This window comes from Felis catus, chromosome D3, assembly GCF_018350175.1.
Source record: "Felis catus isolate Fca126 chromosome D3, F.catus_Fca126_mat1.0, whole genome shotgun sequence".
In the NCBI taxonomy this organism is placed as follows: domain Eukaryota; kingdom Metazoa; phylum Chordata; class Mammalia; order Carnivora; family Felidae; genus Felis; species Felis catus.
This window is the reverse complement of record NC_058379.1, coordinates 29,758,266-29,783,306: the sequence shown is the minus strand read 5'-3', so window position 1 is coordinate 29,783,306 and position 25,041 is coordinate 29,758,266. Positions and strand designations below refer to the sequence as shown.

Here is a 25,041-nt window from a genome sequence, read left to right as displayed (position 1 = left end):
GGACCAAAGTCCAAATGAGTACTCTCAGAAAGAACAAAGAAAGCTCTAAAATCAATCCCAAATGAATCCTAGAAAGCTCAAAATGCAGAAAGTGGAGCTCCAAATCCAGGAGAGACTTATCCTCAAACTCAACAAGAAAGCAGTGAGCTCTGCGGGTACCATCACCTGTTTGCTCACCAGCCTCGGAATTGTGTGTGTGTGTGGGGGTCTTCTCTGGATCCTACTTCTGATCTCCAAGTAATGTTGACCTTAAAAAAGCATTTCATGTTCCCAGCAAAAATGGGTTTATTAGGGAATACCAGAATACTGCAATTCAAGCTGGGGAAACAACCATAGGCTAGTCCAACAAAGGAGAGAAACATTATCATATGGAGAAGGAGGAAGTTGGGAGGGGTTGTTTTGAAGGAGATCATTGGAGAAAGACAAGCGTTCAGGGTGATGAAGGCTTCTCATTGGCGGAGTAGCTGGGTGGTCAGTTTCTTGTAGGAGATACAATGCCCAGCTTTCTCTGTTGAGGCCTATAATTGATGATTCTTTCCTGTTGATGCTTCTGTTGAGGATCTGTAACTGACAACCCTTGAGTCTAATGGTAGGTCTTGAGAGCTGCTGCCACTCCATTTCAGGAAAGTTTCCCTTTATTAATTTTCACAAACTTCTCTGCGGCTCTGGTTTTTCTTTGAGGGGAAGAGAAAGAGACATATGTGAATCAGCTGGGAGAGGAATGAACATCACCTACATACATTCACACTTGCTTACACCCAGACGCCTACAAACACTCACCCCACACACAATCCCTCAGACAAGCACTTTCTTGACTCCTCACCCTCCTGTCCAAGCCTCACACTGTTTCACTCTCATTCACTGGTCCTCTGGAGCCAAGGGAGGACCCTTACTATACACGGAAGAACCTCGGGCTAAGAAAGAGAACCCCAGGCAGGATGGGAACCTGGTGGGAGAGTGGGCGGGGCCGGCGACGGTCTGCAGCTTGAGAGGAAGAGGTGTTCCTTGGGCTCCAGGACCCTCCTGCCTTCAACCCCAGAAGCCGGGCTGCCCTGCCCACACTGGGGGGCGATCCGGAGAGGGCCCCCTTCTGGGCACACCGCTAGCCCAGCTTCTGTCCACAGCGTGAGTCCCAGGGAGGTGGTCCGGGGTTCTCTGTGCTCTCCGAGGGTCGCCCCACGCCATCCCTCTCTAGCCCCCGGCATCCCCACCCGGGCTCCTGGACCCACCTTACCCTTTTCGGTCGCCAGGGGTCTCTGTCCCCTCGCTAGATGCTCAGGTGGGGGCTCCAGGGCGCGGACACGAAGGAGCGGAGACCAGGACCGCGGGGAGGGCTCAGGGAATTCCGAGTGAGGCCACGGGAAACTGAAGTTCCAGAATCCAGGGTCATAGTAGGCAGGGTAGAATGAGGACAAGGACGGCGGGACTTAGTGACTGCCGATTGACGCCAGTGGGCTTTACCCGGGTTCCCAGTGCTGCGGCGGCGCCCGAGGAGGGGGAGAGGGTGATGCACAACGCGGGGGCAGCAACCTGGGAACGTCAAAAATCCAAGGAAGCGCACGAACGTGGAGAGTGGGGCCATGACCTGTCTCCAGGCAGTAAATTAGTCCGGCTGCTCCTAAGAGCTGGCTGCAGCTCATAGCAAAAGTGAACATAGACATCCCATGTCCCCGCGGTTGCAGGAATAGAGACTCCCTGTGTCCCTGCAGTTCTAGGTCTGCTGTGTGCACTAGAGATGCGCAGGGGTTCCCTGGGCCAGTGTTTGTGAAGGAGGAATGGGACCTGCCCAAATGTTCATCCATCTACCCGGATGGCCAGTACCATACTGTCTATTCACACACGGAGCCATGAGCTCAGTGGTTAGAGCCTGGTTGATTATACGTAGAAAGTTAGAAGGAACAAGATATGTCGACATGATGTTCGGGTACATTTAAAAACTTGGAACAAAATTCAAGATGCTCTGCACAAATTGCAAGGCCCCAAGGACACTCTGGCTCCCTCTGCCGCCTCCCAGCCTTCCTTGTAATCAGGCCACACTGGCCTCCTTGCTGTTCCTGCAATTTGTCAGGCACATCCCTCCCCAGGACCTTTGCACTTGCTGTTCCTTCTGCAAGGGAGCACTCTTCCCCAAGCACCTTCCCTGGCTGATCCTCTCAGTTCCTTCAGGAGTAGCCTCTCCTGACCGTCCATCTAAGCTAACAGTTGCCACACTCTTCCCTTAACCTCTCCCTTTTCCTAAAGAACTCATCACACCACATACTACAACATAACATGTCTTTGTTCTGACCTCTGCCACCCACTGGAACTTTGCTTCAGGACTTGGTCTCAGCACAGTCATGTCCCCAGGGCCTAAAGCAATGCCAGGCTTCAGAGCAGATCAGTAGCTACGTGTGTAATGAATGACACTGGGTTTCTTTCCAAGAATAGGGAGTACATAGAACTAGGAGACAAGGGCGGAACAAGGGAGTCCAGCTTGGCCAGCTGTTTTTCTTCTCTTACGGAAAGCTGGGAGCTGGTTGACCACAGGTTAGGATTTGTTGCTTATGTGTGGTGAGTGTGCCACAACCATGTCAGTGTTCTTGGTATTTTTGTGTTTCCCCCGCATCTAGCATGGAGGAGACCCCTCTCAGGGACCCTCTGGTCTGGAAATTCCTTTTCCCCATGATGCTTTCTTCCCTCATGGTGGGGGGCAGTCTGTGCACCCTGTGTTGGGGGGACCTGGAGGTTCAAGACCCTAAGCTCCTCTGTCCCACCCCTCCCCTGGGAGAAGGCCCAGCATTGGGGCTCTGGGAGGATCCTGAGAACCCGAATGTGTGTGTGTGTGTGTGTGTGAGAGAGAGAGAGAGACAGAGACAGAGAGACAGAGAGAGACAGAGCATTGTTCAGGGATGTCTTGGCCAGGAATGTAGCCAGGACACCATGTGGCCCATGGAGGACAGCTGGGTAAGATGGTGACATCCTTGTGTGGGTGATACCTCTGCACCATGCATGGTGACTTCCTGGCTGGGCTCCTGACCACTTGGCCATCAGCTCCTGACAGACCCAAGCTCCTCTCCTCAGGCGTGGACCTGAGGTGTTTGGGCTAGGGCAGTGCTAGGAGGGTGGGCCTGGCCCATCAGAAGGAACCTGGAATGTGGGTGTGGGGTAGTGGGCTCACTTGGCTCCCCCAGGCCTTGAAGGAGAGGTGGCTGGAGGGGAGGGTGAGGATAGTTTCTCATTGGCTGAGTTGCAGACGGGGTAGGTTTATTACAGAAGTTTCAAGGTACGTCTTGTCCCTTTGGGCCTGTAATTGTGGTCATTCTTTTCTGTTGATGATTCTTCATTTGAGGTCTGTAACTGACTGTTCTCCCTATAATTGACATTGAGTGGTACAGCTCTCTTTTCTGGCCTCGCCTTCTATCCTCCAGGGTCCACTTTAGTGAGGTTTCCCTTTATTGATTTGCACAGTGACAAGTGCCAACTGAGCCAGGATGTGCTTGAATGTGTTTCAGCTCCACAGCCCAGAAGCGATGCTGTGTCCCAGGGTGCAGGTTACAGGGCTGAGGCCCAGCAGAGAGGGGGCCCCTCAGGGCCAAGGACATGTGAGTGCCATGTGATGGAGAGCACTGGGCCTAGAAGCTGGTAGCCAGGCTCACAGTGTAACCTAGGCAAGTCCTTTGCCCCCTGTGGGCCTCAGTTTCTGCTGTGAAAGCTGAGTGGGTGGAGCCCAGTCTCTAAGGTCCCAGTGACCCCACCCCCTTCAAGCTCCCCTCTGTCTCCTGGGGCAACTGGGACCCCTGCTGGGCCTGACAGCCAAGGCTTTCAGACCCATTCCCAGAGTGGGAGCCCCAGGCCCTGCTGCTGGAGGTGCTGGGGCTGGAGCTCCTCCCTCCAACCTCCACATCAAGGGCAGGTGCCCCAGGAAGGCCAGACTTGGGCCTCTGGCCTCAGAAACTGAGCAGCCATGTGTTATCTCGGGCAGAGGAGACCAAATACCTCCTGGGGCCCTGACTGTGGGGATCAGCAGCAGGCCTCTTGCACCTTCCCACAGCCCAACATGTGCAGACCCCACAGACCCCGGTCCACAGCCCCCCACTCGCAGCCCTGACACCCTCCCAGCACCCCCCAGAGCTCACAGTCCCAAGCCTTCTCCTTCCACCTGGGGCTCGGTGCTGCCAAGGAAACACCATTGGGGAGAGGCAACCATTGGGGAGAGGTTGCCTCCTCTGAGACCTCCTGAGGAGGGACCACTCTGTGGTGGATGCCCCCAGGAACTGGGAAGAAACCTCAGAGCCCCTCTCTGCCTCCTGCCTCAGAGCAGAGCAAGAGTCAGGGTGGGACAGATAGAAGGGCAATGTCCTTGGGTGCCTGTCTATCCATGTCCATGCTGTCCCTTTCTTAGGTTCCAGGGGGGCCTTCTGGGCTCTGAGGAGTGGGGTGCTGCCTTTCTGGAAGTCAGTCTGTAACATGCTTCCAGAGCCTTAGACAGGCATGACCTTTGATCAGTGTGGCAATGGTCAACTCAAAGTCAGTGGTGGGACAAGTGCATAGGGATGGAGGCCAGGGGTGTTGGCTGCATCTTGTATGGAATGGTGGCGCTAGTGGAACCCAGAACAGGCTGCCTGAGTGTTGTTAGAACCTCAGGTTCACAAGTGTGATGCACGCCCAGGTTTACCTGCCCCTGGGTGGGTGTGCTGTTCAGTGACAAAAGAAAGCTCTCTATCTATCTATCGTCCATCTATCTACCTATCATCTATCATCTATTTGTTGTCTATGTGAAATGCAAGGTCAAGTCTGGAAGGACAAACACCAGATACAACCAGCACAGTCTCCAGGCTGTGCTAGCAATTTCTTTATACTTTTCTTCTGTTTTATTTTAAAAGAATCTTTGTATTCCTCTTTGTAACAGGAAAAAAACTAAGCTGTCTCCATTTTTATTTTATTTTTTTTTAATTTTTTTTAACGTTTATTTATTTTTGAGACAGAGAGAGACAGAGCATGAACGGGGAAGGGGCAGAGAGAGAGGGAGACACAGAATCGGAAGCAGGCTCCAGGCTCTGAGCCATCAGCCCAGAGCCCGACGCGGGGCTCGAACTCACAGACCGCGAGATCATGACCTGAGCCGAAGTCGGACGCTCAACCGACTGAGCCACCCAGGCGCCCCAAGCTGTCTCCATTTTTAAAGACAAAACAAATCAAAACAATGGGTTGCATGATGATAGAGCCCCGAAGAAACCCTCACTTGGGGCTCCAGAGGTGGTGGCGGGCCGGCTCCTCAGGCAGACCTGCCTAGTGTCACCGAGGACTGGGCACACAGCCAGGTGGTGGCTACTCCACCAGCAGTGAAGAGGAGCCTCATCATGGATGGATATGAAAGACACAGTCTTGAGAGAGAGAAAACACATGCAGTCTCACTGAATCTATATGAAGTTCAAAAACAGATGAAGCTGAAAAACAGTTGTTTCAATGGCACCCAGAGGACATAAAACTATGGGAAAAAGTATAGAGATGGTTAACGCAAGGGCTCCTGAGGTCCTGGTCACGTTCAGATTCTAAGGTGGTACATGACCTATTTTATTATTACTTTTTAAACTTTACAAATACATTTTATGTATACTTTTTATGGTTGTTCTAGTTTACGGTTAAAGTAGAGGAAGTACATCAAAATATCAGCAGTGGTTCTTCTGGGCAAAGTATGAGGGGGGGATTTTCTCTTCTGTTCACGTTTCTGTACTTTCTACATTATTTGGAGTGAGCTGTTGTTATTTTTAAACTAAAGACCAAGATGAACGAATTGTATTTTAATAAGAACTCAGAATACAAATAAGGCGATTTTCCCTTATGTTGAGCTGAGCTCGTCCACACTCTATTGCTTCCACCTGAGCCTGAAGTTTAGGGGCCCCAGAGACTACTTTCCATCAGGATGGTCCCAAGATAGGAGAGAAATATCTCCCAGGCCTGGATCTTTCCTCCCAAGATTAGCTCCTCCAGGTCCTTTGGCTGACTCCAAACCTTTGAAGGCACAATACCAAAAGTGAACCATAATGTAAACTCTAGGCTTTGGACAATAATGACTGGTCAATGTAGGTCCGTCAGTTGTGACACAAGCACCCTCTGGAGGGGGAGACTGATAATAGGGAGGCTGTGCATGTGTGGCGGCAGGCAGTAAACAGAAAATTCCCGCACCTTCCTCTTAATTTTGCTGTGAGCTTAAAACTTCTCTAAAAAATTGTTTAAAAAAATCAGTTGGCTCAGGTGTATGGTTTCGTTTCTGGACTCTCAATTCCACTGCATTGATCCTTATTCTTATGCCAGGACTGCATTTTGGTTACTGTTGCTTTTACTAAGCATTGAAATTGGAAAGTGTGAGTTCTCCAACTTTGTTCTTCATTTTCAAGATACTTTTTAAAATTTTATTTGAGAAGGAGAGAGAGAGAGAGCAGGAGAGAGAGAGAGCATGAGTGGGGAAGAGAGGCAGAGGGAGAGAGAGAATCCCACGCAGGCCCCATGGGTTCAGCATGGAGCCCAACATGGGGCTCTATCCCATGACCCTGGGATCATGACCTGACCCGAAATCAAGAGTTGGACATTCAACTGACTGAGCCATGCAGGCGCCCCTCAAGATATTTTTGGCTCTTCAGGGTGCTTGCATTTCCATCTTTCAGTGCACAAACCTCACACCAGCTTGGTTAAATGTGTTCCTAGGAACTGTATTCTTTCTGATGTTATTGTCAGTGGGATTGTCTTAATTTCCTTTTTGAGATTGCTCATTGCTAGTGCATTCAGGTGATGATGGCCCCAAGGTCACACTCAAGTCAGCATCAGCATCAGCACCCAAGTGTCGGGTTCAGTCACTTTGCACAGAACTGCCAGGCACCAAGTTTCTGTGTTTCTCATGGTTAGGATCTATCCACCCACCCAACTATCTATCCACCCATTTACCCATCCAATTACTAACCTACCCATGAACTCATCAATACATTTACTCATCACCTATCCATCAATCATCCATCCATCTATCTACACGTCCACCCATCTACCCACACATCTATCAATCATCCACCTATCTCTGTTCATGCACCCACCCACCCACCCAACTACCCATCCATCCATCCATCCATCCACCCACACATCCATCAATCATTCACCCATGCACATATCTATCTATTCACCCCTTCCTTCCTTCCTTCCTTCCTTCCTTCCTTCCTTCCTTCCCTTCCTTCCTTCAAACTTTCTTGGTAGCCTTGCAGTTACCAGGTACTGGGTGGAAGATGAGATAAAGAGTCTGCAGTCCTAGGAAGAGACTGCACTTAGTGAAGGTCCTGGAAGAAGGAGGTGAGAGACCCAGAGGTATGCCCTCTAGGATTCCAGGATTCTGAGCAGAGCTCCGGGAGGCAGCCAGGGACCAGCACCAGGCCCAGGCTGGGGTGGGGAGAGGGCTGAGTGTAGGGTGAGGACTCTGCTACCCTCTCTTGTGAGCTACACAAACCTCCAGCTATAACCTTGAATCTGCTTGTCCCTTTCCTGGGCCACACCTGGCTCTGTTTGTCACCTGTCCCACGCCCCACTGACCATAGGGTCAGTTTCTCTTCCCCTTATTTCTCCCCTTTTATCATCCTGAGTTCTGGTTTAGATCAAAGTTAAGATTAACTTTAGCTTGGGGGTTCCCATGGGTGGCCAGCAAGGCCACTAGAATTGGGGGAGGCAACTTACTCTAACCCCCTTTAGCTTTATGCCTCACTGCCCCTGCAGGCCCAGGGCCTCCATGCCAAATTCCTTTATGTAGTTATCCTCCTATTTCCTGGCAGGCTGGCCCTTGAAGCCTCTCACCCAGCAGTCCTTGGGCAGAGGGAAACGTTGGAGCCCAGAAAGGGGAAGCAACTTGCTCACAGTCACATAGCATGTCAGAGGCATCCCCTGGGCAAGAGCCCAGGAGATGACAGCAATAGCTGGGGGGGTTAGTGAGGGTCATTGTGGATCAGGTACATCACAGACATTGTCTTGAATCCCCACACTTACCCTGTGGGGGAGAGACTAGTTATCTCCCCCTTGTACAGCTGAGGAAACTGAGGCCCACAGAGGGTTTGCATGTCACCCAAGGTCAAAGGCTGAGAAGGGATGCATGTGGGTGAGGATCCCAGCCTGCCCAAATCTAGGGTATGGGCTCCTACCACAGAGTTTCCCCCAGGACCTTTGCCTGCTGGCCCTCCCTCTAGTCACCCATGAGTAGAGGGACCGTCACTGGGGTCTGCAGCCCCGGCTCAGCCTGCCATCCACTCTTGGGCTTCCTTTCTGCGCTTCTGAAAGGGAGTTGGGGCCACAGAATGACAGAGGGAGGTCACCCCATGTGAGCATGCCTGGTGCTTGGCAGAGGGCAGCTCTCCATACAGGAGCAGTTCTATGTGAGCTCAGGTAGGCCCCATCCTCTGCTGGACTCAGTTTCCCTGTCTATCAGATGGGAGGCCCCAGACTAGGAGTTGGGACATGTAGGAGTTGAGTCTGTCTTGCTCTTTGGTATGTTAATAATTTTGGGCCTCAGTTTTCCTACCTGTGAAATGGGGCCATAATCCTGGCTGTCAACCTCACAGAATCCTTGAATGGCTCAGCTGAATAACATGTGTCCCCATGTTTTATAAATAGTATGGGCACAATAAGGCCACTCTATAATATCTTAGGGTACAGTTGCCTTTTGGAACCACAGATCTGGTCAGGGCCAAGGCCTTCAGGAGTTCTAACCCTGGGCTTGCTTCCTCTGAGCCCCATCCCTGTCCCTCTCCTGGGCTCTGGACATTCCAGTCAACTAGCAGGGCTCAGCATGTGCGTTCATGCCCTTGTCCTGCCTATCCCCTGCCTGTGGCACTGAGCACTCCTCCACCCTCGAGAACTCTTGCCCCTGGGACCCTGCCCTGGCCTGCCTCCCAGCATCCTCAGCACGTCCGTTCTCTGCATGGTGGCATCAGTGGGGGCATTCAAGGAAGGAAAGTGGACATCTCAGGAGGGGGTCTAATAGCAGACAGTGAGGCCCCAGGTCCAGGGAGGAGCTCAGACATTATCCAGGAGTCCACGGGCTTCAGTACTGCTGGTGACTGATGTGGTCCATGCAAGAAAAGCAAGCATACAGACATGGTGGAGGATAGTCTATCTTGGTTCGATTTATATCTCCTATTCTGGAATATTCTCTGGCAATTCTGGATGAGAGTAAAACTACCCCTCAAAAAACATGAGGATGCCTTCTGCCAACTCCTTTCCCACAGGATGAAAAGAATGGTGTTCATGTTTGAAGATGGTTGAGTTTAGGGCACAAAGTGATGAACCCCAATGAGAACACGATTTCTGATTGAGTGAAGGACTTTTTATTGAGCATTGATTGGGTGCAGGGAGAAGGGCTGGGATGATCCTGGTGGGAGGAGAGACCTTCCTGGAGGTCCATTGGCTGCACATCCTCTTGGGTGGGTGGGGGTCTCAGGCACCTAAGAGCACTCTGAGGGCACCACCCTCTTCTCCACGGTGCTCCCCTCGTGTGTGACCTGGCAGGTAAAATTGCTATGAGATTTCCACTTGTCAGGTGACAGACTCAGGTAGCTGCTGGCCACATACTTGTTGTTGCTCTGTTTGAAAGGCTTGGTGGTCTCCACGCCCTGGGTGACAGGGGTCCCGTCTGCCTTCCAGGTCACCGTCAAGTTGCCAGGGTAGAAGTCACTGATGAGGCACACCAGGATGGCCTTGTTGGCTCTGAGCTCCTCAGAGAAGGGCAGGAAGAGCATGACCAAGGGTGCGGACTTGGGCTGACCTGTGTGGACAGAGGAGAGCGGGGAGAAACACAGGGAGAGTCCAGGCTTTGGGCAGCCCTTTCCCCATCTATAGCCTCTGTGACTTTTCCCATGGTGGCCATGCTGGTTCACCCAGGGGATCCTCCTTTCCACTTCAGCTCTGGACAGCAGGCAGTTCCCCATGCTCCCAAAAGCCCTTCCGTGTCACCTCTCCCAGGTAGATGAAAGGTGCATCTGCAGCCTCGGTTTTCCCCTCAGCCCAGCATCTGGCCCCCATATCACTTCATTCTTCTGGATCCGGGTACTTCCCCTGTGAACTGCAGTCTACCACCTAGCCTGCCAACACAATCCTGATGACTGCTGACTTTAAGGGGCAGCTGTGTAGCTCTGAGCCTCCACTCACTCTCCACTTGGTCACTCTCACCTTAGACAGGTGAGATACCTGGGGCCCTGGGATTATGGGGCTCCAGGGACAGAAAAAAACTCTTCCCAGGGGACCTGCTCCTTTCTTTTCCTTTTTTTAAAAAGTGTTTACTTATTTTTGAGAGAGAGAGAGAATGGGGGAGGGACAGAGGGAGAGGGAGACACAGAATCTGAAGCAGGCTCCAGGCTCTGAGTTGTCCGCACAGAGCCCAACATGGGGCTAGAACCCACTAACTGTGAGACCATGACCTGAGCCAAAGTTGGACACGTAACCGACTGAGCCACCCAGGTGCCCCAGGACCCACTCCTTTCTGATCAATGTCCTGGGAGGGCCGTGCTTCTGGTCACCTTGTCCTGCATCACTCATGTCTCTGTGTCCCTGCATCCTCATAGCCTCATAGAGGCCCCGAGCGCTTCAGCCTGGACCAAACCAGACCTCTCTGTCCTCCTCCCATGGACCTCCTCTCATGTTGCTCCTCTATGTTCCTGAAGGCTGAGGTCACAGCCCCAGCCATGTCCCCAACCTCATGGATGGGCATCAAGCCCTTAGCCAAGACTCCAAACGACTCTCTCCAAGGCTGCCCCAGTGCCCCTAGTCAGAACCAGTCTCTGGACCCCACACAGGTGTCTGCTCTGGAAGAAGGGAAGCAGTCCCCAGTTTTGGACCAACGCCCCTAACCCAGGCCCTAGGACCTGACCACATTCAATTGTCAGACTCTAAAGGTAAATGCTTGTACCATTGAAGTTCTTCCTTCTGGTTTCCCTGAGACCAACCCACCTCCCCCAGATCCCACAGATTTGCTAAGGGCAAATCTTCCCTTAAGGCTGGGAAGCAGATAGGAAACGGCCTCCAGAGAAAGTAACTTTCCTCAGACAACAGAGGGGTGGGACATGTTGGGAAATATGGTGAAAGCCACTTACCTAGGACGGTGAGCTGGGTTCCTTCACTGAAAACAAGCCAGGGTGATTGAGTTTCGGACCAAAACCCACCAGGCCAGCACCTGGGGCCTGCCCCGTGGGGGCCAGGCCAGAACAGGAACCTGTGATGGGCACAGGGCTGTAGCAGGTGGGGCTGGGCAGCCAGCCTCCCAGAAGCTGTGGCACACCTGGATGAGCCCACAGCCCTGAGGTGTCCCTGTGCCTAGCCCTCTGTTTGAGGCCAACTCCACCCATGGTCTTGTGTATTACCCCTTTCCAAGGCTGTCTTGGTCATCTCCTGATCCTCAGTGCTGACAGTGACACTGCATACAGTAGGTGTTCAATAAATCCTTGAGTGCCTAGTTCTTTCACATGGTGTGGCAGAGTGAGTCCTAAACTGGCTCAGACCTGTCTGACCTCTCTGGCCTCATTTAGGGCTTCTGAGGGTTCCTCTCCTACAATTTCTCATGGTCTAGCCAGGTGGCTTCCTCCCTGAGCCTACTGGTCTGGGACTGGGTCATTCCTGACTCATGGTGCTCCCATGTGAAGACCCAAACACACACTTTTTCTCTACACATCAAAGACACAATTCAATTCCACCTCTTTTATGAAGCTTTCTCTGATCTCTCAGACCACTGTCTTTCTGAGACACCTGTCTGTCCATCTATCCATGTGTCCATCCATCCACCCATCATCCACATATCCATCCATTCATCCATCCACCCACCCATCCATCCAACAGTAGCTCCAGGCACTGTTTCACATGCTTGGACATGGCAGGCTCCCCTGGCTTTCATCTCCATCTCTCCCTGAAAGCTCTCAGGTCAGAACCAACAATGTCTTCTTCCTGGTCAATTCCCTAGTTCCTGTTGTACATTATGGCTCTACAGGATTCAACACAGAGTCAGCCTCTCTTTTCAGTGACTCTCTTCTTGTTGGCACCTGAGATCCCACATTCTTCTCCCCTGACTTCTCTTTCACCCCAGTCAATGCATGGCAGCTGACTCCCAGACTGGCACCCTGGGTCCTCCTCCTTCTTTGCCATCTTCCTACATTGTGGATTCCCACTACTGCCCATTTTGTAATGCTTGAGTCTATTCCAGCCCCAAACCCTCTTCTTGGCTCTCCCTAAATTACCTACTGACCATCTCCAGCTGGATGTCCAGTAAGAATCTCAAACTCTCCGTGTCCAAATGAGACTGACCACCCTTTCCCCCTAACCCAGCCCTTTGTCTGTCTTCACCTTGTCACACGTGACCACGAGTGCTCTCACTACCCAACTCTCAGGCCCAAAACCTGTCTTCTTAGATCGTGCATCTAAATATTCCCTTTTAAAGTTAAAACAAGGGGCGCCTGGGTGGCTCAGTTGGTTGAGCGTCCGACTTCAGCTCAGGTCATGATCTCATGGTCTGTGAGTTCGAGCCCCGTGTCAGATTCTTCAGCTTGGAGCCTGAAGCCTGCTTCAGATTCTGTGTCTCCCTCTCTCTCTGACCCTCCCCCATTCATGCTCTGTCTCTGTCTCAAAAATAAATAATAAAACATTTAAAACATTTTTAATTAAAAAATAAATAAATGAATGAATAAATAAATAAATAAATAAAATTAAAACAAGACTCAGAATAATTGAGAAGCAATAGAATCACCCTCTGATACTCAAAAACCACAAGAAGCCCCAGGTTTTGCCTTTGCTGATGTTAACTCCTAACTGATACAAGGATGTGACATTAAGTTGGGGCTTATTGCATGCAAACATCTCCGCCAGAGGATTGGACCAGTGCATTTCCACCTTAGAAGCTGGTCCAGTCAGATGTTGTTGGTTTTGTGCTGCAATATGATTTTTGTTTTAAAATTATAATAATATTACATATATAACACAATTAAGCAATAAAATACATTTAAATACCTTTTTAAAGTGTAATATTTATCTCTCCATCTGTCCTGTTGTGTGTAGTGCCATTTTCCTCTTTTTTTCTTTTTCTTTCTTTCTTTCTTTCTTTCTTTCTTTCTTTCTTTCTGTGTATGTGTGGTAAAACATACATAGCATAAAATTTTACCAATCTCAGTCATTCTATGAGGCTAACATTACCCTAATACCAACACCAGACAATGACATTATAAGAAAAGAAAACTACAGAACAATATCTCTTATTAATATAGATGCAAAAATCTTCAACAAAATATTTGCCAATTGAATACAAGAATGTATTAAAAGAATTATACACCACAACCAAGTGGGATTTATCCCAGGCATACAAGGCTGGTTCAGCATTTAAAAGTCAGTTAATGGGGGCGCCTGGGTGGCGCAGTCGGTTAAGCGTCCGACTTCAGCCAGGTCACGATCTCACGGCCCGTGAGTTCGAGCCCCGCGTCAGGCTCTGGGCTGATGGCTCAGAGCCTGGAGCCTGTTTCCGATTCTGTGTCTCCCTCTCTCTCTGCCCCTTCCCCGTTCATGCTCTGTCTCTCTCTGTCCCAAAAATAAACAAACGTTAAAAAAAAAATTGTTAAAAGTCAGTTAATGTAATCTATCATGTCAACAAGCTAAAGAAGAACAAAATCACATGATCATATCAATAGATGCAGAAACAGCATCTGACAAAACCCAACACCATTTATGACAAAAAAAAAAAAAAAACTCAGTAAACTAGGGCTAGAAGGGAATTTCCTCAAGTTGCTAAAAAATATCCACAAAAACCCCTACAGCTAACATCATATTTAATGGTGAAAAACTTGAAGCTTTCCTAATAAGGTCAGAACATGGTAAGGACGTCCCTTCTCACCACCACTTTTCAATATCATATTGGAAGTCCTAGCTAATGCAATAAGACAAGAAAAGGAAACAAAAGGTATACAGATTGGGAGAGAAGAAATAAAACTGTCTTTGTAAGTATGTGATTATGAAGAAAATCAAGAGAATTGACCAAAAAACTTCTGGAACTAGTAAGCAATTATAACAAGGTTACAGATACAAGATTAATATACAAGTCAATTACTTTTCTATATACTGACAATGACAAGTAGAATTTGAAATTAAAAACAGTACCATTTACATTATCATCCCCTTCAAAAGGAACTACTTAGGTATAAATCTAACAGAATATATACAAAATCTATATGAGGAGAACTACAAATTCTAATGAAAGAAATCAAAGAAAACCTAAGTAAATGGAAGAATATTCCATGTTCATGGATAGAAAGACTCCATATTATCATGATGTCAGTTATTTTCAACTTGATCTATAGATTAAATGCAATCCCCAATCAAATTCACAGCAATATTGCTTTCCCAGAAATATTTTGTGGATATTGGCAAACTGATTCTAAGGTTTATATAGAAGGGCAAAGGACTCAGAATAGCTAATACAATAGTGAAGGGAAAGAACAAACTTGGAAGGATGGCAGACATTATAAGGTTTTGAGAATCACTATAAAACTACAGTAATCAAGACAGTGTAGTATTGACATAAATACAGACCAGTGGAATAGAACAGAGAGCCCAGAAATAAACTCTCACACATACAACCAAATGATTTTTGACAAGGATGTCAAGGCCATTCAATGGGGAAAGGGCAGTCTTTTCAACAAATGGTGCTGGGAAACATGGATATTCACAGGTAGAAGAATGAAGTTGGACTCTTACCTAACACCATATACAAAATTAACTCAAAATGGATGAAAGGAATAAATATAAGAGCTAAAACAATAAAACTCTTAGGAAAAAAGCTAGAGGACAAAAGCTTTATAACATCAGATTGACAATGATTTCTTAGATATGACACTGAAATCACAGACAACAAAAGAAAAACTAGACAACTTTGACTTTTGAAATGAAAATTTCAAATTTTTGTACAACAGAAGACACTATCCACAGGGTAAAAAGGCAACGAACAGAATGGGAGAAAATATTTGCAAATCATATATGTAATAAAAGATTAATATCATAATATATAGGGAACTCCTATAAGTCAAGGGAAAAAACCAAACAACCCATTCAAAAATGGGCAACAGACTTGAACAGACATTTCTCCAAAGAAGATACACAAATGGCCAATAAACACATGAGAGATGCTCAATATTACCAATAATTAGTAAATGCAAATTAAGACTACAATGAGATACAACCTCACACTCATTGGAATGGCTACTGTTAAAATTACAAACTAGAAAACAAGTGTTGGTAAGGATGTAGAGAAATTGGAACATTTCTGCACTGTTAGTGCTCAAATACTGCATGATTCCACTTATGTGAGGTATTCAGAGTAGTCAAGATCATAAAAGCAGGAAGTAGAATGATGGTTTCCAGGGGGTTAAAAGATATAGAGTTTAAAAGGTATAGAGTTTCAGGGCACCTGAGTGGCTCAGTTAAATGTCTGACTCTTGATTTCGGCTTAGGTCATGATCTCATGGTTTATGGGTTTGAGCACCTCATCAGGCTCTGCACTGAGAGTGCAGAGTCTGCTTGGGATTCTCTCTCTTCTTCTATCCCTGCCCTTCCCCCATTCTCTCTCTCAAAATAAATAAGTTTTTTAAAAAGTATAGAGTTTCAGATTCACAAGATGCAAAGAGTTCTGGCAATGCGCAGTGGTGATGGCTGCACACCAAAGTGAATGTATTTAATACCACCAAACTCTACACTTAAAAGTAATTAGGCTGATATACTTTATGTTATGTGTGGTTTTTTTTTTAATTTTTTTTCAACGTTTATTTATTTTTGGGACAGAGAGAGACAGAGCATGAACGGGGAGGGGCAGAGAGAGAGGGAGACACAGAATCGGAAACAGGCTCCAGGCTCTGAGCCATCAACCCAGAGCCTGACGCGGGGCTCGAACTCCCTGACCGCGAGATCGTGACCTGGCTGAAGTCGGACGCTTAACCGACTGCGCCACCCAGGCGCCCCTGTTATGTGTGTTTTAACATGATAAAAAATTATATTTAAAGACAAAATAAGGGATACCTGGGTGGCTCAGTCGGTTGGGTGTCCGACTTCAGCTCAAGTCATGAGCTCATGGCTCGTGAGTTCAAGCCCCGCATCAGGCTCTGTGCTGACAGCTCAGAGCCTGGAGCCTGCCTCAGATTCTGTTTTCATCCTTCTGCCCCTCCCTTGCTCGTACTCTGTCTCTGTCTCTCTCTAATATAAAATAAAACAAAAAAATAATAAAGACAAAATAAGACACACATGATCTTAAGGAAATATTGGGAAATAAAGAAAATCAAAGAAGAAACTTAAAGTTAAAATTATTTGTAAGTCCACTATGGATAAACATTATTAATAGTTTTAGTATATTTTCTTCTAGGCTTTTAAAAAAGTATATTATTGGGGCACCTGGCTGGCTCAGTTGGTAGAACATGGAACTCTTGATCTTGGGGTTGTGAGTTTGAGTCCCACATTGAGGGTAGGGTTTACTTAAAATAAATAAGTGTATTATTCATATTTTAAAACAAAATTTATGTGATGCTTTTCTTCTTTTCTTTAGTCTCCAAATATTGTTATCTTTCCACATTTTTTCTTGTGGTTGATTTCAAGTTTCATAGCGTTGTGATCTGAAAATATGCACAGTCTGATCTCAATCTTTTTGTGCTTATTGGGGGTTGATTTGTGTCCCAGTGTGTGATCTATTCTGGAGAATGTTCCATGTACACTGGAGGAGAATGTGTATTCTGCTGCTTCAGGATGAAATGTTCTGAATATATCTGATAAGTCCATCCAGTCCAGTGTGTCATTCAAAGCCATTGTTTCCTTGTTGATTTTTTGTTTAGATGATCTGTCCATTGTTGTAAGTGGGGCGTTGAAGTCCCCTACTATTATGGTATTATTATCAATGAGTTTCTTTATGCTTGTGATTAGTTAATTTACATATTTGAGTGCTCCCCCTTATTTTCTTATATAAGCTTTCCCCTCTAAGCACTGCTTCATCTATGTCCCATAAATATTGATATTTTGTATTTTCTTTTTCATCCACTTCAGTTCTCTAAACTTACACCCTTAAGAATTTAGAAAAATAAGATAAAAACAGAGAGGGAGACAAAACATAAGAGACTCTTAAATACAGAGAACAAATTGAGGGTTGCTGGAGGGGAGGTGGGTAGGAGGATGGGCTAAATGGGTGATGGGCATTAAGGGGGCACTTGTTGAGATGAGCACCAGGTGTTATATGTAAGTGATGAACCACTAAATTCTACTCCTGAAACCTATAATACACTGTTTGTTAACTTTGTTTAAAAGTTTGGGGGGCTAAAAAAAAGAACATTTTAAAATAGAAATTAAGGGGAATTCACCATATGTATGATCAGATTGCTTCCTAACATACCAGGCAGATGCTGCCTAAAACAATCATCTACACACTCTGATTCTCTCCCAAGCAAGATAAAGCAGGTCATCTGGATCCACTGAGTTTTTATCTTGTTAATTCAACTCTTTCTATCAGTCTGGCAGTTTCTGGGGAGTATGATCTTAATACGGCTGTAAGTAGAGCCTGTGGTTGTGAATCTACTTCCATACTTTGTCACTGTAAAGTTGCTTTCCTGGTTAAAGATTCTATTGTGATATATAGTTTCAATAAATCTTAAGTCCTTACATAAAAAAATAATTTAGAAAATCAAGAAAATCAACCCCAAGTAGAAGAAACAGTGAAGAGCAGAAATCAATGAAACTGAAACAGAGAAACATAGAGAAAATTAATAAGATAAAAATCTGATTTTTGAAAAATCAATACAATTGATAAATCTCTAACCATACTGAGCAAGTAAATGAGATAAGACAAATTGTCCATATCAGAAATAAAAGAGGGGTATTACTACAGATCCTGTAGTCACTAAAGTGCTAGGAAGGGAATACTAGAAAAAACCTTATGCTAATAAATCTCACAACTTAAATGAAATGGACCAATTCCTTAAAAGACACAAATATTTAAAACTCACCTATATCTATTTTATTTTTTAAGCTTATGTACTTATTTTGAGAGACAGAGACCATGAGCAGGAAAGAGAGAGAGACAGAGAGAGAGAGAGAGAGAGAGAATCTCAAGCAAGCTCCCCACAGCATGGAGCCCAACATGGGGCTCTGCCCTGACAGCACAGATTCTGCTTGGGATTCTCTCTCTCTTTCTCTCTCTCTGTCTCTCTATTTCTCTCTCTCTCAAAATAAGTAAACATTTTTTAAAAAAGAAGTAATATTTCAAACCAATAACTTAACTTTACCTTAAGGAAATAGAAAAAGAAGAGCAAGTTAATTCCAAAGCTGACAGAAAGGAGGAAATAATAATGAGTAGAGTAGAATAAATGAATTAGAGAATATAAAACAATAGGGAGAATCAGTAAAACCAAAAGCTGCTTCTTCAAAGTTTAACAGCTTTGAGAAACATTTACTAGACTGACAAATACAAAAGAGAGAAGGTTCCAATTATCAAAGTCAGGACTGAAAGTTGGGACATCACTACACACCATGAAAAAGTGAAAAGGATTATAAGGAAATAATATGAACAACTGAATACCAACAAATCAGATAACCTAGACTAAATGAACAAATTCTAGAAAGACACAAACTTCCAAAACTGACTCAAGAAGAAATAGAAAACCTGAACAGGCCTATAACAACTGAAGAGATTAAAATGGTAATCAAAAAAACATTCCCACAAAGAAAAGCCCAGGACCAGATGGTTTTACCAGAAAGTCCTACTTTATTTAAAATTTATTTTAATTTTTAATTTTTGTTTGTGTACAAATATTTAAAGAAGGTGACACCAATCCTTCACAAACTCTTCTGAAAAATAAAAAAGAAACAAAAACTTCCTAACTCATTCTATGAGGCCAGAATTACCCTGATACCAAAGCTGAGTGAAGACATCACAAAAAACCTGCAAACTAATATCTCTGATGAATACAATGCAAAAATGCTCAACAAAGTACTAGAAAAGTGAATCCAATAGCATATTAAAAAGAATCATACAGCAACTGGGGTTTATCCCAGGAATGCAAGAGTGGTTCAGCTTAAGAAAATCAATCAATAGAACATATCATAATGATGGAATTAAGGATGATAGCCACATGATCATCTCAATTGATGCAGAAAAATATTTGACAAATTCAACAAAATTTCATGCCAAAACACTTTAAAAACTTGGAATGGAAGGGAACTTCCTCAACTTTATAAAGACCATCTATGAAAAATCCACTTTGAACATCATATTCACTGGTGCTAGACTGAATGCTTTCCCCTCAAGTTTAGGAACCAGACAAAGATGCTTATTTTTTCTCCTTTCATTCATCACTGTACTGGTGAATGGCCAAACAAAATGTAATACACTTAAAGTGGAATCCTTCTCAGCAATAGAAAGGAACAAGCTATTGATAAATGGGATAACCTGAGTCAACTGCAAAGGCACTATACTGAATTAAAGGAGCCAGACTCAAAAGGTTCTGTATTTGGAATATTATTATTCAGTTATGAAAAGCATCAAACTATGATCCACCCCAAAATCTGAATGGACATCCAGAAAATTATGCTGGGTGAAAAAGCTAATCGCCAAATGTTACACAGTATATGATTCCATTTATACAACAATCTTGAAATGACAAAATTGGAAATGAAGGCCGAATTAGTAGTTTCCAGGAGGAAAGGAAGGAGCTTGGAAGGGAGGGAAGTGGGAGTGGCAATAGAAGAGCAAGGTGAGGAGTCCGTGGAGAGGGAAATGTTCTGTACCTTAACTGTATCGATGTCAATATCCTGGATGTGATATTTTACTATGGTTTTACAAGACATTACCACTAGGGGAAACTGGGTGAAAGGAACATGGGACCCCTCTGTATTGTTTCTTATAACTGTATGTGAATCTAAAATGATCTTGAAATTAAAAGTTTAATTTACAAAAAGGTTACATACTCCAAAATTCCATTTGTAAGATATTCTGGAAAAGGCAAAACTATAGGATCACAGAGAGATCAGTGGTTGCCATGGTTGGGCGAAGAAAGAGACTGACGACAGAAGGGACACAGGGAAGTTTGGGTGAGGGTGGAAATGTTCTCTGTCTTGATTGTGTTGATAGTTACATGATTATATGATTTTATTAAAATTTATATAATTACTATATGAAAGAGAGGGAATTTTACTCTGTGTAAGTTAAAATAAAATAGAAATAGAAAGATTGATATGGAACAGATTGTAACCTGTTTTAAAAAATCCTGGTTATGTGGGGTGCCTGGGTGACTCAGTTGGTGAAGCATCTGACTTCAGCTCAGGTCATGGTCTCACGGTTCATGGGTTTGAACCCTGTGTCAGGCTTTGCGCTGACAGCTTGGAGCCTGGAGCCTGCTTGGGATTCTGTGTCTCCCTCTCTCTCTCTCTCCCTCCCCTACTTGTGCTATCTCTCTCTGTCTCTCAAAAGTAAATAAGTAAATATTTTTTAAAATTTTTAGATCCTGATTATGTTATTGCAGTCACCTAATATATATGCATACATATATACATACATACATGTATGTATATACACATGTATGTATATGTATGTACATATACATGTATACATGTATGTATATACATGTATGTATATATGTATGTGTATGTGTGTAATGAGTTTCTTATTCCCTTCCATGGATATACCATAGTCTATCATCGGACATTGAGATTGTTTCCACCTTTTCCCCACTTATAATATTTAGCAGAAGCTCTGATTATTTCAAGATAAATTTCTAGAGATGGAATTACTTGATTAAAAGAAATGCAGATTTTTTTTGAATCTTGGCAACTGATGTTATTTGTTCCAAGAATTTTATCTCCCACTGACCATCCATGAGAGCACTCATTCCTCCCCTGTCGACCCTCTGGTACCATCATTTTAAAAGTGTTTTTTTTTTTTTTAAGTTGATTTACTTTGAGAGAGAGAGAGAGAGACAGACAGACAGACAGAATACACCCCCAAGTGAAAGCAGGGTAGGAGCAGAGAGAGGAAGAGAGACAGAATCCCAAACAAGCTCCATACTGTCAGCACAGAGCCCCATGCCAGGCTCCAACTACTAACTGTGAGACCATGACCTGAGCAAAATCCAGAATCTGGCACTTAACTAACTGAGCCACCCAGCCGCCCCTGGTACCATCACTTTAAATTCACTTGTCAATTTCACAGGTGATCTTGGTCGTTGTGTAGACAGCCCCCTCGCTGCTCCTCTAATTTGGCATGGAAAAATCCAGAGCCATTTTCCAAGACACAAGTCTGACTGTGAGTATCCCTTACTTACGTCCCTCAAGGTCTTCAAGAAAAAGTGCAAATACATAAAACCCCCTGCGGTCTGCTGCCACTCTCCTTTTCCCCTCCCGCAGCTCCCTGATGAACCTCACCCTCCCTTTGCCTGGAGAGACCCCATCACTGGCCAACAGCCTTCCATCTGTAAAACCAGCTTGGACATCCTCCCCCCTCCCACTTTACTGCTCCAAAAATGGTCTAAGAGGTCCATCCTCAAGTGTGCACATGACCCCCTTGGTTCAGGCCCATCCTGTCTGCATCCACTGACCCTGAGTGGCCCAAAAATGAATGGACCTTCTTGGGAGAGACCAATACCTTGCAAGACTTCTCCTTCTCTTGGACCATTTTGTTAAAATATAGGACACACTGGTGCAGTCACAGCATTCTCTTAGATATCTAGCAAAAAATCTGGGGTTGGGCACCCTGGATCTTCCCTTTCCTGTTCCCCCTCTTCCTGAATCTCCAATTGTCTGTCCACTCCTCCTGGGACACTGCCCCCACCCCCCAGAAAAGTCACTCTACATCTGGATTCCCACCCTCACCCACCCAAGTCTGGTCATGTCCTTTCCTTGCAAAAGTTCCCTGGAATCCCCCAGATGAAGTCTGTCCTCTAGGGATCGGTCCTCTAGGTTGGAGACTGGTCACCTGTTCAGCCTTCTCTCAGACCATCTTGGCCCCAGTACCCACTCACTGCAGCCCTGCAGATGGCTGAGAGCTTCCTGAGTGTTTTGTGCCTCTACTACCTTGTCATTGTCTTTGTGTGTGGCTGCTGCTTCATCTGGCCCCCTCTCCTACTGAACCTTGAGTTGGGGCCAAACCTTGCTCCCCTGGAATCCCAGCCTCAGCACAGGGCTTGACCCCAGTGGGGGCTCCATCTCTCCTTATGTTTTCCTGGGCCCTGATGGACACCAAGATGCCAGTCCTCACCCAACACCCATAGGTGTTGACCCCCTCCCTGGCTGGACTGCTGGTACCAAACAAAATCAGCTCATCTTATTCTAACCTTTCACTGAGGCAGCCCCAGCATCTCTGGAGTGGGTGTCAGGTTACAAGGCCCTCCCTCAGTTAAGACCCCTTGCCTTGCAGAGTAGGCAACTGAGATGGGGAGAGGCAGACTTGTCAGTCCCACCAGTTAGGAGATGGAAGTGGGGACAGCTGGAAACTATTGGGTTTGAGTGTTGGAGTCTGCACCAGCTGGGTGACAATGAGCAGGTCATTTCATCTCTCTGGACCTCTATCCTTATCTGTAACATGGGGGTAACAGCAGCCTCTGCTTTATGGGGTTGCTGAAGGCGGTTCTGCCCCTAAAATGATTAGTGCCCACAATGAACGTGCTGTTGTGTCACTCATTATCATAGATGGACCCAAATTCTTGGCACTTTGTCCAGGGACTTCCTACCACACACAGAGAGGAGGGCCTGGGGTCACTCAGCAAAGGGGCATTATACCTTGGGTGGGCTCAGGGTCTTAGGGGTCAGTCACAGGAGGTGGCCCTGGCTGAAGGTCCTTGGCTAAGGGTCTGGTGACCTGGGGACAGCAAGGAAGACCCACTCCCAAGTCAGAAGTATCAGCTGGAGCCTGCGCCCTACTGCTCCAGGGAGTGGCCTCTGGCCAGCAGGGAAAGGGCAAGGAGGTAGTCCTCATCAGTTGAGAGGAGGAGGCCTGGGAACCCTGGGATGACAGCACCCACCACCCATGTGGACGTCCTGCCACTGCCTCCTTGTTTCTTCCCTACCCAGAATACCAGGGTGAGGTGAATGAGGCACTAGTCTTGGGCACAAAATTTAAGGGATGCTAAAAACTCAGTAATTCAGATAAATCATATTTTAATACAATACAAAAAAATAAAAATTAATGCAAACACACTCTGGAAAACTGTCAACACTTTAAATAAAGCTAGCGTCTGTCCAGGCTGCCCCTCTTCTCACTGATTCTTCCTTGTCCCCTTTACTGCCGTTCTGTGTCCCATTCCCAATTCTGGCTGCAAAGACCCTCTCCTCCCTCACCCACATGACTCACTTAGCCCCTTACCTGTCCCATAGGCTCCGAGGGCTGCTTCCTGCTGGGGCTCCAGGGCCTGGGACCCTGCTTGGTGGTGCTGCTGTCGTTGGGGGCAGCTGGCAATGGGCGCCCATGGCCAAGCCCAGCAACAGCAGGGGCCAGAGCTGCTTGGGGCCAGGGCTCTGCCCCCTGGGGGTCTCACAGCCCACCTGGCCTGTCTTAGGCCTCATCCACCCTCAGAATCAAAGGACCTGCAGGCTTGAGCTCCCTGGAGGAGAGTCAGCAGACACCCCTGGTCCTTCTTGCTCGCAGTGGCTGTCCCAGTGCTTTCTGGCCCAAGTGACCCTGTCCTCTGCCTGGACCTTCTCTCCAAGGACCATGGCTGTTACTCCTGGGGGTCTCTCCCAGTGGGCCATCGGCCAACTGCCCTGCTGTGGTCACATCCATAGCTCAACACCCACCACCACAACTGCCAGCCTGGTCTCGCCCCTGAGACCCTGGGTGGAGCACACCTGCTCCTGCCTTCCTTCCCAGAGGGCGCCTGGGTCTGTGGAGCATCTCCCCTGGGACTGGAGGGGCATGGAGGGCAGCCAAGTGCCAGTAGATCAAGAGTCACCTGAGTTCAGTGGGCTGGGACTGAGGCTGCTGTTCTGACCAGCCTGGGGGCAGGGGTGGTGACAGGGGAGGAAACAGGTGTAGTTTAGCAAGAAGCCAATGTTCAAGTTCAGGAATCATGATATAATTATAAATATGGTGTTTAATGCACCATGTTCAACACCTCATGGATGTCATCTCTCTCTCTCTCTCTCTCTCTCTCTCTCTCTCTGACACCCACACGCACATGCACGCACGCACACACTCACACCCTCATAGATTTTATCCAGAGGTCACCATCATGAGCATAGCATCTGCACACTGCACGCAGTAGTGGCTTCTGCAAGGCCCCTTTGCCATCTCCCCCAAATCCCTGTGAACTGTCAGTCCAGAAACTCCATGCTTTGGTGTGAGGTGGGCAGCGGCAACAAGGAGGGACCGAGCACCTGCGTGGGGTGGCGAGGGTCTGGCTCTGCTCTGGCACTGCCAGGAGGGATGCTCCACTCACTTCCCAGGTCTCCAGTCTTCTTTGTGAAGTAAGGCTGGCCACACTGCTAGCTCTGCTCACTTTTGGGCCCGTGGTGAGGTCCAAGTTGGCAGACAATGGCTATGAAAGTCCTTTTTTCCCATTATTTTAAAAACGTTGTCGTAAAAGATGCATGAAATGAAACTTGCCATCTAGGCCATTTTTAAGTGCACAATCCAGTGGCATCAAGCACAATTATGTTTTGTGCAACCCTCACCACCATCCATCCATCTCCAGAACTTGTTCATCTTCCCAAACAGAAACTCTGTTCCCCTTTAAACACTAACTCCCCATTCTTCCTCCCCCCACCCCAGCCCCCGGCAACCATCATTCTGCTTTCTGTCTCAGTGAGTTGGACTACTCCAGGGACCTCAGATACGTGGAATCATAGAGTATTTGTCCTTTGAAAGTGCTTTCTAAATTGAGAAGTACCACAAGCATAACACATATGGCTGGCTGTTATGATTATTTTTATTATTGTCACCACCAACTGGCTGTTACGATTATTTTTATTATTGTCACCACCAGCTGGTCCATCTGCTGTGGCTGAGGAAAAATCATAGGCCATCAAAAAATAGTGAATTCCTAATTATATATC

General features: G+C 46.5%; 1 long non-coding RNA gene and 1 gene segment (V, D, J or C); both read right to left on the bottom strand.

Annotated features, from left to right (window-relative positions):
- Positions 1-260: 260 nt before the first annotated feature.
- On the bottom strand, positions 261-1,554 carry LOC109493305. Its single transcript, XR_002147473.3, has 2 exons — positions 1,235-1,554; positions 261-674 (listed from the first exon to the last, which is right to left on the bottom strand). It is a non-coding gene; the product is annotated as an uncharacterized LOC109493305 (long non-coding RNA).
- Positions 1,555-9,316: 7,762 nt separating this feature from the next.
- LOC101088367 lies at positions 9,317-23,818 on the bottom strand. The segment is given in 3 exon segments: positions 9,317-9,769; positions 11,094-11,212; positions 23,354-23,818. Coding segments are annotated over 3 exon segments (639 nt in total).
- Between the last annotated feature and the right edge of the window lie 1,223 nt (positions 23,819-25,041).